The 15,385-nt window shown below is 50.0% G+C and overlaps 4 protein-coding genes across 5 annotated transcripts; 2 read left to right on the top strand and 2 right to left on the bottom strand.

Moving 5' to 3' along the window:
* Positions 1–131: 131 nt before the first annotated feature.
* Positions 132–4,179, bottom strand: LOC117895821 (uncharacterized protein F23B12.7). Of its 2 annotated transcripts, XM_034803759.1 has the most exons (6): positions 3,843–4,179; positions 3,190–3,734; positions 3,014–3,128; positions 1,430–2,956; positions 501–1,370; positions 132–443 (listed from the first exon to the last, which is right to left on the bottom strand). In XM_034803759.1, the coding sequence occupies exons 1-6, from the start codon at positions 4,093–4,095 to the stop codon at positions 199–201; spliced, it is 3,555 nt and encodes a 1,184-aa protein (XP_034659650.1). In that variant the 5' UTR covers positions 4,096–4,179; the 3' UTR covers positions 132–198. The 2 variants fall into 2 exon arrangements, with proteins under 2 accessions (XP_034659650.1, XP_034659649.1); XM_034803758.1 differs by having other exon boundaries at positions 3,190–4,179.
* A 336-nt stretch (positions 4,180–4,515) lies between these two features.
* On the top strand, positions 4,516–9,970 carry LOC117895824. The gene is made up of 3 exons (XM_034803761.1): positions 4,516–5,448; positions 6,374–7,512; positions 7,584–9,970. Exons 2-3 carry the CDS (start codon positions 6,377–6,379, stop codon positions 9,670–9,672), a joined length of 3,225 nt encoding a protein of 1,074 aa, XP_034659652.1. The 5' UTR covers positions 4,516–5,448; positions 6,374–6,376; the 3' UTR covers positions 9,673–9,970.
* A 1,874-nt stretch (positions 9,971–11,844) lies between these two features.
* On the bottom strand, positions 11,845–13,403 carry LOC117895829 (1,5-anhydro-D-fructose reductase). Its single transcript, XM_034803766.1, has 4 exons — positions 13,221–13,403; positions 12,886–13,028; positions 12,120–12,818; positions 11,845–12,061 (listed from the first exon to the last, which is right to left on the bottom strand). The coding sequence occupies exons 1-4, from the start codon at positions 13,287–13,289 to the stop codon at positions 12,007–12,009; spliced, it is 966 nt and encodes a 321-aa protein (XP_034659657.1). The 5' UTR covers positions 13,290–13,403; the 3' UTR covers positions 11,845–12,006.
* Positions 13,404–13,971: 568 nt separating this feature from the next.
* On the top strand, positions 13,972–15,330 carry LOC117894711 (PCI domain-containing protein 2 homolog). The gene has a single exon (XM_034801893.1). The coding sequence runs from the start codon at positions 14,033–14,035 to the stop codon at positions 15,221–15,223; it is 1,191 nt and encodes a 396-aa protein (XP_034657784.1). The 5' UTR covers positions 13,972–14,032; the 3' UTR covers positions 15,224–15,330.
* Positions 15,331–15,385: the final 55 nt, after the last annotated feature.

Below are 15,385 nucleotides of genomic sequence, written 5' to 3'. Positions count from 1 at the left end.
GCAGCCAGCTTTGATAGTGAGAGGCGTCCATTTTGAAGGAAAACTGACAGCGGGTACGTTATTTAATTTATTTTTTCCTCTCCAGCACCCATTTTCCCCATTCAAAGACTTCTTTGAACTTATACAAAATGACATTATTTATTGCTGCTGTTGGTAGGTTTTGTAATCTCCTCGGGGGATCTTTAGTCCAAGCAGCTTTTAATGCTTGCGCTTCTTGCCAGATTTCTGTTGTGGCTTGCCTCCTTTGGCCGCTGGTTTGCCGGAAAACCTTTTGCCTGTGTAGGTTTTCGTATTGGAGCGGCGTTTCTCCTCCCATTTAATTTGCTTGTCGGAGGATTTGTCCTTGTTGTAGACGGCGTTGCTGGTGCCCTGTCCCCTGACCTTGGCCGTTTCCTCCATCAGGGAGGAGAACTCATCCGCGGCGGCAAACAGCGAGGACATATCTGCAAGGAGAAAATAGAATGAACATATGATCGGGCTGAAATCTGCAACTCTCTTACCGTGGCTCTGTTTTAGGGTCTTGGCGAAGCTGCGTCCGCCCACCATATTGACTTCCTCCTTGCGCGATTTCTTCGACTTGGGTGGCGAATCCTCGTCATCATCATCATCGTCGTCTGGACTCTCAGGTGCATCGCTGGAATCGCTGTCATCTGCATTGGAGGCTTGATCGACTTCGGAAATTGAACCCTCATCGTCGTCGTCATCATCGTCATCGTCCAGGGGCTGCAAGTCAATTGATCCGGTCTCATCGTCGGACTGATCTCCGCCAGCGCCCGTCATTTCATCATCTTCATCATCCTCTTCTGCCAGATTATCATCGCCCCAGTCATCGTCGATCTCGTCCATATCTTCCTCATGCTTGTCGGCTCCCTGCTGCTTCTTCTTGTCCTTCTTTTTGGACTTCTCCGACGGCAACTCGCCGCCGAGCTCCTCGAGGAAGTTGAGTTCATTTTCATCCTCTTCGGCATCGGCGCCCTCTTTGAACTTCTTGCCAAAGTAACCATCCAGATACTCTTCGAACTCGTCGTCATCTACCTCGCCCTCCTTCAGGTACTCCCCGCCCTGCTCTCCATCATCGTCATCCTTCTTCACCTCCCTCTGCTTCTTGTTCTGGGCCACAATCTCGGCCTGCCTGCGCTTGTGCTCCAAGAAGTTGAGAATGAACATCTCGTCCTCCGTGCAGTTGGCCTTTGTCAGCGACTTGACTGGCTTGCCGCGACCTCCTTGCGCCATGTAGCGCTTGTGGGCCACAGCTGCGCTCTCCGCCTGCGGTGCCTCCAACTTCTTGGGATTCTTGAAGGCGAAACGCTCTAGGAAATGCGGCAGACCAAAATCACGCAGCGGATCACCATAGTAATCGATGCGTTTCTCTGCAGGGGAAAAAAAGGTTAAGTTAAGCCATGAAAGAAAAAGGGAAATTGTTGCTCACGTTCGAGTATCTGTTCGGCAAAGACCTGCACCGTGGGATGGTAGTGCTGGCGCAGTAGCAGCAGCTCATGGCGCAGTGTGTAGGCTGCTCCGGCAAACGCGGGCACACGATGATACGGATCGTATTTGCACGAATCGATATTGACCACCTTCGACTTGGCCACTTCTGTCTTTGCCACCTTTGGCGTTGCTGCCTCGTCGCCTTCTTCCTTGACCGCGTCTTCTTCCTTGACCTCGTCTTCGGCATCGCTGCCAAACCTGTCCAGATCTTTATCCTCTGGGGTGACGGTCTTTAAGGAACTCACTTCATCGGTGACTCCAATGCCTCCGATGAGCTCATTCCGCATGCGCAGCAGCTTGTGCAGAACAATCAGACAGCCGGCGGCTATTTGGGGCGGTGCGTAGAGTGTCAGCTGGAGGAGACGCTTCACAAAGGCCTGGGCCCTGACCACATGGCTGTCGATGTGGATGGCACGGTGCACAATGTGGAGCAGCTGTGCCGCCGTCTTTCCGCCCACATTGATGAGGTTCAGATCCAACAGTTTCACGTACAGGGCATTGTAGAACCGATCCGATTTTTCCGTTTTCACTGTGACCAGCTGCAGCAGGAGGCCAAGGGTCTGCACGGAGACTCGTATGTCGGCCAAGTGGACGAGTCGGTAGATGGTGTCCTGCATCTCCTTGTTGAGTATCTCTCCGTTACTGCCCTTTGCAGGCTGCGCCTCTGCAATGGCCTTTTGCAGACACCTTAAAATGGCCTGCATCGTTCGGTTGTTGACGGCTCCCTTCTGCACGAGAACCTTGAAGAGGGCAAAGCAAATGTTTACCAACTTGGTGCACACCTCAGGTCGTCCGGATGGCGCGATGCTGGACAGGAAGCAGAGGGCAAAATGCTGCGCTCGCTCCGAGATATTGTTACGGAAAAGTAGCTTCTCCGCCTCGGCCACAATGACGCCGCACATGTTGGGGTGTCGCTGAGCCACGTCGCTGAGGTGATGCAGCGCCTTGGAGGCTATTTTGGCAATGGGGTCGCCCAGCTTGTTCACCAGCATGGTGAGCAGCATTTGCTCCTTCTCTGGAGCGTACGCGAGCAGGCGTGCCGCGGCCACAATGGAGGCATTCTTGTTGTGCTCCTGTCCCGTCTGTAGACCCTGCATCACATTCTTGAGGAACTCGTGGTACTGGTCCTTCAGCTCGTTCTCAAAGTACCAATACGAATAGATGCGCCGTTGCTGCTGTTCGCGCAGCGTGTCATCCTTCCGCAGCTTCTTCCAGTCTGCTCCGCGTGTGTGAATCGACAGCAGCTTCCTGTTGGGCGGCAGCAGCACCTCCTGCCACAGATCTGTGAGTACAGCGATCACATCGTTGCTGGCCTTGTTGGATATCTTGCAGAAGCTAATGAGCGTGGACAAGGCTTCCAGGTTGCCCAGGGGATTGCTAGTCACCAGCAGGGCTCCGGAATTGGCACGATCCTTGGCTGTGCCTTTGTGGAGGGCCGTTTGCAGCCAGCGGACATCCGAGGGATTGCCTGTGGGAATAATATCCTAATTACTGAAGGCAGCAGAGGAATTTGGGAATAACTTACGCCTGCTAAACGTCACTTTATCCGCCTCGAAGGCATTCTTGCAGAGATTGAACAACTCCAGCTGCTCGTTGTCCTTCATGTCCAGTACCTCCTCGCTGCTGGGGTAGTCTGGATGCTAAAAAGGGAATGGGAGTCAAGATTTAGAACATGCTATCCATGTCTTGGACTCAACATACCACATGGTACCACTTTTTCTGAGACTCCTCCTCCTCGTCAGCCTGCGTCTGGTGTTTGGTGCGCTTCTGGAAGCTGGCCTTTTGCTCTAGCTCGTCCTCACTGTCTTCATCGGAGTCCGAGGCAGCCTTCTCAGCGCCATCTTCATCGAACTTTATACGCTGTGGCTTCTTAGCCGCTTCGCCGTCATCGCCAAACTTTATTTTTTGTGGTTTCTTTGCCTTTTCGGAGCCATTTCCGTTCTCCTGTTGGTGGTTCTTCTTCCATGGCTGCTGCTCCTCCTCGACATCGCCGTCCTCTACAAACTTTATTTTCTGGGGTTTCTTCCCACCTTGGAAGCTATTGCCATGCTCCTTTTGGTTGTTCTTCTTCCACGGTTTCTGCTCCTCCTCGACATCGCCGTCCTCTCCAAACTTTATTTTCTGGGGTTTCTTCCCACCTTGGAAGCTATTGCCATGCTCCTTTTGGTTGTTCTTCTTCCACGGTTTCTGCTCCTCCTCGACATCGCCGTCCTCTCCAAACTTTATTTTCTGGGGTTTCTTCCCACCTTGGAAGCTATTGCCATGCTCCTTTTGGTTGTTCTTCTTCCACGGTTTCTGCTCCTCCTCGACTTCGCCGTCATCTCCGAACTTTATCTTCTGGGGGTTTCTCCCACCTTGGAAGCCATGACCGTGCTCCTTTTGGTGGTTCTTCTTCCACGGTTTCTGCTCCCCGACGTCGCCGTCATCTCCAAACTTTATCTTCTGAGGTTTCTTAGACTGGCCATTGCGTTGTGTCGGTGCCAGGAACTGCTTTTTTTGATTCTGTTTGGTTGGCTTGGACACGGCCTCTCCTGCATCGTCAAACACAATCTTCTTGTTCTTCAATGGCCCGTTTATCTGAACACCTGTAGCCACTGCTGCCGGCATGTTTTCAGTTGGAAATTAGCAAAATTAAATAAAATCAAGTCCGAGTAACGCACGTGTGTTCATTGTGACCGCGGAGTTATCGATAAAAATACCGAAATATTGTTTCTCATTTTCAAAACATACTGTAAATATACGATGTGTGTCCATGATGGGAAATCTAATTCACCGGTTTTGGATATTCCTGTTAATATTACTGACAAGCTTTGACTCTCAGCCCACAGACAATTGACTAATGAATCGAATAAAATTATACTTTTACTGCGGAAAGTTCTAACTAGCTGGTAAAATTAAGTAGAACATAAAAATTGAGTAAATTGATTTATGATGCGGTATATTTACGGTATATGTTGAAAATGAGATGGTATATTTTAAAGGGACAGACGGTATTTTTTGACGATAAATCCGCGGTCACACTGCTGTCAGCTGCTTGTGCGAGTGAGAAGGAAGTACCGTTTCGCTGTCGCGCATTTTCAATCGCAAATTAAAAGGTTCAATTTGTGTTTTGTTGCTTCTGCACTGGAAAAATAGCTCTGAAACAAGCCAATTAACGACTGGAATAGTAATTCCAGCTAATCAATCGTTTCGTTTGTGAGACCCAGTGGCTAACATTATTTTGCGTTGTTGCTGCGTTTTCGTGCATTTAAATTTTCTCACGCACACACAAACAGCACTGAACACACAGGCAACTGCAACAGCTACAGCAACAGCAAAAACATAGAAAATTGTGCAAAAACGTGTGAGACGTGACGACAGCGGGGGAGTGCGGCGAGCTGTGCGGAAAAGTGGCTGTTGAAAGCGGATTCATTGTTTTTGTGTGTGCTGCTGTGTGTGGCGGCGGGCGCGCTGCTCACTAAATTAATATTAAAGTGTTTTCTTGCTTCATCCGCGGCGGCGATGGCGGCATCAGCGTAGCGTCGTCGTGATGGCTACTTTTCGTATACAAATTCAACAGCGCTGCCAGCTGCTCATTTGGCGAAGAGTGTAAACAAAGCAACGTACGCACACGAACCCAACCACACACACAGGCATACATTATCAAGCAAAACCAACTGCGGCTGTGACTGCGACGGCGACGTCTGCGTCGACGTCCTTCACCTTGCGCCTGCTGCTGCGGCTGCCTGCTTGGCTGGGTCTCGCATATTGAATTTCACGTCTCCAATCCAACATCATCATCATCATCATCGTTCAACGTGGTCTCTTTTGTCTTGGCAACCTGTTCCAGTCCAGACAGGAAGTTTAGCAGAGTGCAGCAGCCAACGGAAGCAGCAGAAAACGCTTCGCTGCCGCTGCCGCTGAGGCCCTCAGCTGCAGCTGTCTCTCAAAATCAACCGAATTTGCACATCTGCAGCTTGGGTGAGTGTGTGTCCAGCCATCCCATCCCATCATATACCCTCGGGAAGGCTGTAACAAATGTTTAGAAATACGCACTACAATAACAATGGCCAAAGGCAACTGCTGCGACTTTTTGGGGTGGGATCGCTAACGAATGGCATAGAAAAAAACCTGCTCTCTAGGGGCGTTGTTGCTGTCCGTCGACGCATCCGCTATTCAAATTCAAGTTTCCGCCTGAACAATTACTCAAACTGTCGTCAAGCGCTAAGTGTTATTTTCCAAGTAATACCTCGGAATGGCATGAGCATGTAATCAGTTGACTCAGTTACTAATAATACACATACATATATGTAAAGGTCTTTCCAGTAACAACGATAACTGCTCACACCTTTCCACATAATCCGTCACTGGAACGATCTCCCCCTTCGGATTGTGCAAACTATCTATTTCATTTCATTCCCCTGCCTGCTTATCTTTCTGTCTTAATAAACTCCACTTGAGCACGCGTCAGAGTTCAGGCACTCACCCTACAATCCCGTTTATCGTTTGCCCTGGCACACCTCACACGCAGCGCACTTCCCGCGTCATTGACAGCGACATCGACCGCAGAACCGCCTCTGTGCATTCCCCCATCCGTATGACAATGCAGCCGATGTTTTGGGAGGTGACGCAATGTTTAGCTCTACTGGTTGACATCGTGTAGGCATATATTATCCCAAAACATTATGCATTTAGATGGCATTTAATGAACTCTGGAGCAAAATGAACTCTTTCTAACATGTGTGACGTCAGCTCTAACTGTGGTTGCGTTGCGTTCTTGCGCCACCTTCTCCCTTTAACGCCATTGAGCATTGATATTTACTTACATTTCCTCTCATTTCCTACTCACAATTTATCGCAACGTTTCTGAGATTAATTTCAAATTATTATTTTTGATTTTCTTTAGAATATGGCCTCGCCTGCCGTCGTTGATGGCGGCCAGAGCGAAACAGCCTGGCTGGAGGATCTGCTGCGCGAAGTGCAGCTGGAGCAGTTTCTGGAGCGGATACGCGACGATCTGCAGGTATCGCGCCTGGCCCACTTCGACTATGTGCTGTCCGAAGATCTGGAACGATGTGGACTGGGCAAGCCGGCCATAAGACGCTTGCTGGAGGCTGTGCGCAAAAAGAAGGCTCATCAGTGGCGCAAGAACATCCTGTCCAAGCTGATTGGGGGTGGAAAGCAGCCCTCGTCGAAGAAGCAAGCCACCGCAGCACGAGACTCGACACAGGGCAATGGCACGCAGCTAACCTGCCTCATCCATGAGAAGGACATCACCATGGGCCTGAAGCTGGGCGACGGCTCCTTCGGCGTTGTGCGACGCGGCGAATGGAGTGCCTCGCCGGCGGGCAAGGTGATACCGGTGGCCGTCAAGGTGCTCAAGTCGGATAATCTCACCCAGCCGGGCATTATCGACGACTTCTTCCGCGAGGTGCAGGCCATGCACGCTCTGGATCACTCAAATCTGGTGCGGCTGTACGGCGTGGTGCTGTCCCAGCCCATGATGATGATCACGGAGCTGGCCGAGCGAGGCTCCCTACTCGACACGCTGCGCAAGCAGTGCCGGCACACGGCTCTCACCCACATCTGGAACTGGTCCGTTCAGATCGTCACTGGAATGGCATACCTCGAGCAGAAGCGCTTCCTGCATCGCGATCTCGCCTGTCGCAATGTCCTCCTGGCCGCTGGCAACAAGATAAAGATCGGAGACTTTGGCCTGATGCGCGCACTGCCCCAGGAGGACGACTGCTACGTCATGTCGGAGCACAAGAAGGTCCCCTTCCCATGGTGTGCCCCCGAATCGCTGCGATTCCGCCAGTTCTCGCATGCCTCGGACACTTGGATGTTCGGCGTGACTCTCTGGGAGATGTTCAGCTTCGGCGAGGATCCCTGGGTGGGCCTGAATGGCTCCCAAATCCTCAGAAAAATAGATCGCGAGGGCGAGCGCCTGCATCAGCCAGATGCATGTCCGCCGGATGTCTACGCCATGATGCTGCAGTGCTGGGACAAGACCCCCGCAGAACGTCCAACCTTTGCGGCACTCAAGTGAGTAAAAAGGGACTCCATATACATTCCAGAGCTGCTTGCTAATCCGCTTTTACTCATTTCCTTTGCAGAGAATACTTGGTGAGCATGTCACCGCCGCTGATGCGTGCCGCGCGCGTCTTCAACGACTCGAAAGGGCTGAAAATCGATGCTGGTGACACCATTGCCATTATCGATGGACGGCCCGAGCTGAAGCTGATCAAGGGTCAGAACCAGCGCACATATGAGATTGGCATCTTCCCAAGAAACTTACTGGAACAGCAGCGTAAGGCGACATCCACTGGCGATGTGGTGATGCGTAGCAGCGCCGGCAACGGCTCCCCCTTCGGCTTCTGCTGGGGTGGTGGCGCTGGAGCCATGGCCAACGGAGAGGAGCGTCAGAGAAAGTGCGCCTCCCTGTCGAACCAGAGTCATGCCAAGGAGCGAAAGTCCACGACCAGCAAGCAGTTTGCCTACAACAAGCTCATCAACGATTCGGCTGGGCTCCAGCGACGCAATGCGGTGAAGCAAAAGGGATCTGTATCGAAAGCTACAGGTGTGGCAGTAGGTGGACCACAGCGGCCGCCGCCGCCGCAGTTCCAGCAGGAGGGAATACTCATTGACATTTCGCCGGAGGTGCGACCTTTGGCCGGAGGAGCAGCTGGCGACAGCTCATCCATGCAGATGGACAGCTCATTCTGCATACTGGATGCCCCGATAGATGTGCCCACATTTGCCGACGTGGAAGGATCGCTGAATGTATCTCCCACATATTTCGATGAGCAGGCGCACTTTGAGTTCGATCCTGCTAATCTGACTGCCTCTCCGGGACGCTTGCAGCCGCCTCCATACCAAATGCCGCCAACGTACTCCAACACCATGGAGTTTGCCCAGAAGCGAGAGCTGAACCAACAGCAGTCGACGCCAGTGAGGGATCGGGATCAGGATCGGGATCCCTTCGACACCAGCAGCCTGGAGCGAGCAGTTACACTCTACTCGAATCTAAACCAATCTCTGGGTGCGTCGCCATCGGCGGCCCCCATCTATAACAGTCCCTCGGTGAGGAAGAGCCTCTTTGGCGGTCCCAACTCGAATAAGGAGAACATGCCTGCCCTGGAGTCGGCAGCCATGCAGCTGAATCTCAGTAATCTATCGCTGGAGAGGACCGACCCGAACACCGCAATTGCCAGTCTCCCCGTTGAGCCTTTGCCGGCAGCACCGGCCCCAAGCGCTGAGAGCGTATTGCTGGACAAGTCATTCATTGCCGAGCTGGAGAAGGACATGTACAGCAATGGCCAGAACAGGGCCCAGGAGGAATACCAGCGCAACTCCACGCAAGTGTATGCCAACAAGGATATGGTGTACAAACAGAATCTCACGCCCCTCAAGAACGGATGCGCCAATTCGAATCATTCCAGCCCCTCGTCGAATACCTCGCCCAAGCAGAACAACGTGGAGGCAGCTGCCGCCGTCGCATCCACCCAAAGTGTGGTGAATCGCATCTGGTACGAGCAGGTGGCGGCCACGCCTTCGGAGTACTACGCCCAGCCACCAGCAGAGCAGCCAGAGGATCAGCTGTACCAGAACCACCAGCATGCCCAGCAGCCAGAGACGAATCATTCGTTTGTGGCCATCTCGAATCGCGTGGTGGCGCCCAAGAACAACACGTACGCCTCTTCCGCCTCGCTCTATGATGCAGTGGCGGCCAGCACGGCTGGATCAACCTACTATGGTCAGGTACCAAATGGGGCCAGTGGGCCAGCGATCTACGATGAGGTCACTCTCGACGATTACCTTCGGCCGCATCGACCGGCACCCCTGGCTCCGCCGCCACTCTCAGCGCAGCAAATTCACAGGCGGATGGAGAAAATGCGCCAGCAGCATCTACAGGACATGGAGGGTGCCCACCAGCTGTATGCCCCCGTCCCCTCGGACCATGGCCGCGAACAGGAGAAACTTCAGCAGATGCTGCAGGAGCTGGGCAGTGCGGCCATCGAGCTGGAGGTGCGCAATGCGCTGCGGGCAGCCGGCGGAGACGTTTCCCTGGGCACGCGCCACTACAAGATCGACCAGCTGTCGCGACTGGGCTTGGCCGGCAGGGGTCAATGCGAGCAGGCCCTGCAGCAGAGCAACTGGAGCCTGGAGGTGGCTGCAGAACTGCTACTGCAGAGTGCTGGCTAGCCTTGCCTGCCCCCTAAAAATGTACCAATGTCGCTTAGTTAGTTTAGTTAATGCATTAATCCGCAGATCACCAAGCCGTTGCGTGCTTTAGTTTTATTTGCTGAATGCTGGGAAGGATCTCGGCGGAATCTGTGTCTATAATTAGTAACTATGTCTCGAATCTTTGTCAGAATACTCCTAAGTGAATGCACGAAGCAAACACACAATGTCAACGACTGTATGATATCTTTTATTTGATGTAAGCGATGCGATCATATAAAAACGATTTTATAAGTGTTATATTCAACGACTGCATAATCCAAATGCAAAGGCCACTAGAATTATTTACAAACCAGGCGACAAGGAAACGAAAGGATCGGGGCATGAATGTGAATGTATGCAACCATTTGTTTTTAAATCAAAATAAAGTATATCTAATTGTTACAAAACAAAGAGATCTTTGACTTTGGGTGGGAAGCATGGGAAAACATCCTTATAATGGCATTATCCTGAATGTCCTTGTATCGGAAAGGATTGAAAACGATACGGGACTTTATCCCGATCACGATTAGGCGTGGCATGTCCTTATCCGACAGGAAACAGCCGAGTTTTCGCGCTGCAACGCTATTTTAGTTCAAGCAGTGGCCGTTGTACTTTGGCCGTTACTTTGCTTTTTCAAAATGTAATTGCGGTGTTATAGCAACCAGCTTTTGTCACAGGAAAAAATATAAAAACCAGCTACTTTCTGCTGATTTCTGTTGGCCTGGTACTCGGTCTGAAAATTTGCATTTGACCGAAGCATTTTCAGAAGAATTTTTTTGTACTCAGTGGCGCTCCAACTCTAAACGGTCAATTCTCGAACTACGTTATTTTAGTTCCAAAAGAGGCCGCCGTGATCGCGGGGGCGCCACTGTGCAAACGAATGGTGGTTGTTGTACAACAAACACTTTCTTGTTGTACAACAATAACAAAAACAACTTTTGTTGTACAACAACAACAAAATAAATCGACAACAACAACAGGAGAGCCTTTTTTGTTGTTTTATCATTTATTTGAAGGCCGATCAGGACATGCCACACCTCCTCGTAATCGGGACAATGTCCCGGATCGCTGGAAATCCTTCAGGATGCAAGGACATTAAGGATAATGCCGTTTACCGTTGTTTTAAGAAATAATCTTTATAACGCTATAATTCGGCTGTTTCCTGCCGGATAAGGACATTCTAGTCCGTCCTCTGATCGGGCCAATGTCCCGGGTCCTTCTCAATCATTTCGTGTGCAAGGACATTAAGGATAATGCCATTTTCATGTTGTTTTTCTGTAAAATCCCCACAAGGCTATAACTCGGCTGTTTCCTGTCGGATCAGGACATGGCATGCATCCTCGGGAGCGGATGAGTCTCCTGTAACGCTTGAGTCCATCTAGGTCCTCAAGGACTGCAGGATATGGCTGTTATACGCAATTTTGTATTTGGGATACTTTCAGCTTGAAAGTATGCTATGCTTTTGAGGCCAAGCTGCCCCCAAAAGATACTTCAAAATTTTGAAATATTTCCGCGCCCCCCGAAAGTATGCTACACCTTTCATTTTTAGAAAAAATTTGTTTATTACAAATGTTTACAAAATGGGTGTTTATGGATGTACATATGTACATACATACATATGTTATGTTATTTTAACTTATTTGTATGTTATGTTATGTATTGTATGTTATGTACATATGTTAATCTTAGCCTGCTCCCTAGTCCGACTCGGTCTCACTCTCTGATTGGAAATCGGCCATTTCGATTGAGCGTTTGTACTCCTGATCGCAGCTCTAGTAGGAATCGGTCATGGTCGTATTGCCAGGAACCTTCCTCGATCTTCTGCTGGAAGATGGTTGAAAAACACAAAAGGGAACTATGAATTAAGAGAGCACCTTTGTACCTTTTAGGTCTAGGCCGGCATCCTTGCCCGCTACCGCAGAGTCTTTGCGAGTGCAAAGACACATCCGCTGGCGTTTACTGTCTGTTGGGGCCGAGGCCAGAAGTCATAGCAAGCTTGGAACAGCAGTAGTATAAACCGATTGTTTTGCATTCATTTAACAGAATTTCGACTAATAAATAAACGTTTTATGTTTCCTAACTGCTCAATAAATTAATTACACATTAACATCTTGTGCTATACATATAAAATAGAGTGAAAGATGTTTAACAGGAGCTGCTATGAGTACAGATTAATGCCAAATGTGAAGTAACAAATTTGCCTAATTGAAATATTAGTCTACATGCGTGAGCACCTTTGATATAATTTCTAGGACCGACTTCTGCCTGCAGTTCTCCCTTACTCCTAGTTGATGTCGCTGATAGAGGAACGTCCTATTTCTGAGAGTTCTGCCCCAGCTCAAAAGGGTGATGAGGGTGTCCATAAGCGCTGTAGTGAGAAACGATTAAATGGGGGAAAATAAGGTCAAAGAAACTGTCAGACTTACCCCTTCATAGTCATAAAGCGACCATTGCAGTCCAGACCATCTATGGCCTTGACGTCGTCGGTGGCCAGCTCAAAGTCCCAGATCCTCTTGAAGTTGTCATGCATATGCTGCTTGTTGACCGATCGCGGTATCACGATAATGCCGGACTGCGTTTGATAGCGCAGCAGCACCTGAGCTGGAGTCCGTCCGTACTTTTCAGCAACGCTCACGACGATCGGGTGCTGCAGCAGCGGGTAGCTGCCGGGCTTCTCGTACGGGGTGTGTCCCGATCCCAGGGAGCTGTAGGCAGTCACACCAATGGCGTTGTCGTAGCAGAGTGTTATCAGCGACTTCTGGCGCAGGTACGGATGACACTCGATCTGGAGCATCACGGGCTTCAGCTTGGCCTGGCTCAGCAGACGATTAATTTGCTTCTCGTTGAAGTTGGATACCCCAATGGCATGGACAAGGCCGCTGTCCACGAGTTCCTCCATGGCCTTCCACGTGTCTATGTAGTCGATGTCCTCGAAGACTGCCTTGCCGGTGTCGGGACACGTGGGGTACAGATTGTTGCCCGACTTGTAGGCCATGGGCCAGTGCATTAGATATAAATCCAGATAGTCGAGGCCCAGATCACGAAGGCTCGTCTCGCAGGCCGCACGCACCATTTCTGGCTTGTGGAAGGTGTTCCACAACTTGCTAGTGATGAACAGTTCGTCGCTGCAATCAGTGTGGCATCAGCAGATTAGCAAATGGGGATTGAGAGAACTTAAAGCACGCTTCTCACCGTGTCACAACGCCTTCCTGAATCTTCTCTCGAATAGCAACACCGACATGTGCCTCGTTTGCGTAGATGTGGGCGCAGTCGAAGTGGCGGTATCCAATGTCAATGGCATCCTTCACGGCCTGTGTAACGACTTCAGGCGGGCTCTGCAAGGAAAACACACAGTGGGTAGGAATTATTCACATGTTTTAGCAGCTTTGAAAGCTCTGCGGGAGCTTTCCTTTTGTTTTGGCAGTGACATTGACCATGAAACCAACTTGCATGCAAACCCATTTGATTGCACTCTTGTGTGGGCATTGCACAATCAATAGTCAAAAGAATAATTTGTATTTACTCACACGCCATGTGCCCAGACCGACCATAGGCATATTTTTGCCGCTGCTCAAAAGGAAACTTGGCGTCGACATGTCGGTCCCTGTGAATGTCTGTTCCCGTGTCGGTTATTAATTTTAATTATAGTGGAAACGATTTAGAGTTTTAGTTTAACATTTATCGAAAGAATTAAACTTAGAGGCTTGAAAGTTTGGCAACAAATGAAAGTAGTACTGCCAACTTTTACGGGTTATTCATATGTACATATATGTACATATGCATATATGTATGTATTTAGTTTAAATTTAGAAACTTATTGGCAACTAAAAGAGACCTTACAGTCCATGGTCATTGTTTTAAAGGTCTCGGGGAGTGTAACGTAGCCGACAAGGTTTCCAAGGGAGATATATGTATATGCATTTAGCCACTTTTAAAATTACATCTTTATTTTTAACACAGCCGTTGCGTGTGCTTCCGCTCTATTTTGAAAACTATTAGAAAATCTCCTAACGCCTTCTGTATACTAGGGCTGCAAAAACACCGATACTATTACTGATCCACTTGTTACCTATCGATATGTGTATACATGGGCCAAGAAAAGGAAGTCGTAAAAACTAGCCACTCTTGTGGAGAAGGATACAATTATAATTTTAGAGAGACTCCTAATTAGCTAGTAATATTAAATAGAACATCAAAATCGAAGAAAATAATTTAAGATTCACCATATATTTACAGTATATTTTGAAAATGCAAGGGTATATTTCGGTATAATTCCGCGGTCACACTGGTTTGCCGGCCAAAAATATAAACAAACAAAAAAAGATAAAATAAGCAAAATATGTTTGGAACGCTTGCTAACTACCTTACCAGCGTTGGGCGCTGTGCCGAGGCCTGCAGTGGCCAAAGTCTGAGCACGTTTCTCTCACTGCGCGACGTTCACGTACAGAACGACAAGCTGCACGTTGCGCAGCCCGAGAAGATGGTGGAACGCTACTTGGATGCGCCGCTGGACGAGGTGTTCGGCGCCCATCTGAAGGTGCTCTACAATCTGGCCCAGAGCCCGCCCAACTACATGGAAGCTTACACGCAACAGTCGGCCTGTTGCTCGGCGGTGGTGAAGCTGCTGCAGATGCTGAAGGACGAGAACTGGTGCCTGCCGGTGATGTACCGCGTGTGCCTGGACCTGCGCTACCTAGCACAGGCCTGCGAGAAGCATGGCCGCAGCTTCACACCCGGCCAAATACTGGAGAAGGCAGCCGACTGCATGATGGCTTGCTTCCGCGTGTGCGCCGCCGACGGACGCGCCTCCGAGGAGGAGACCAAGCGCCTGGGGATGATGAACCTGGTGAATCAGCTGTTCAAGATTTATTTCCGCATCAATAAGCTCCATCTGTGCAAGCCCCTCATCCGAGCCATCGACAACTTTGCGTTCAAGGACACCTTTCCACTGCCCGAGCAGATTACCTACAAATACTTCGTCGGCCGTCGCGCCATGTTCGACTCCAACTACCGCATGGCTGTCGAGGACTTGTCGTTTGCCTTCACCCACTGCCCGGACCGCTTCGGCAGCAACAAGCGACTGATACTGATCTACTTGGTGCCTGTGAAGATGCTGCTCGGCTACCTGCCCAGCAAGGCGCTGCTCCAGCATCACGATCTGCTGCTCTTCCACGACCTGGCCCAGGCCCTGAAGGCCGGAAACGTCAACAAGTTCGACGAGATTGTGCGCGACAATGAGCAGGTGCTGATCCGCAGCGGCATCTACTTGCTGGTCGAGAAGCTCAAGTTCATCGTCTACCGCAATCTGTTCAAGAAAGTCTTCGCCATCCGTCAGACGCACCAGCTGGACTTGGGCGACTTTATGACCGCGCTGCAGTTTGTTGGCGTTACGGACGTCTCCCTTGACGAGACGCACTGCATCATTGCCAATCTCATCTACGAGGGAAAGATCAAGGGCTACATTTCATATGCTCACAACAAGCTGGTGGTCTCCAAGCAGAATCCCTTTCCCCCACTGATATCAGTGTAGTGCATTTTTCGATTGAGTTTCAACATTATTAAGTTAAAATTGATTATTCTTAAGCGATTGTTTGATTGAGCGGATCGAAGTCTTTTAAAATATAGAAAACAGCAGCTGCTAAAATTTGAATTTAGACTGTTGACATCTAAAGAACTATAACCCAATTTCTAC

Source organism: Drosophila subobscura, chromosome J (genome assembly GCF_008121235.1).
Source record: "Drosophila subobscura isolate 14011-0131.10 chromosome J, UCBerk_Dsub_1.0, whole genome shotgun sequence".
Lineage (NCBI taxonomy): Eukaryota > Metazoa > Arthropoda > Insecta > Diptera > Drosophilidae > Drosophila > Drosophila subobscura.
The sequence above is the reverse complement of the archived record's forward strand: the minus strand, read 5'-3'. Positions and strand labels throughout refer to the sequence as shown.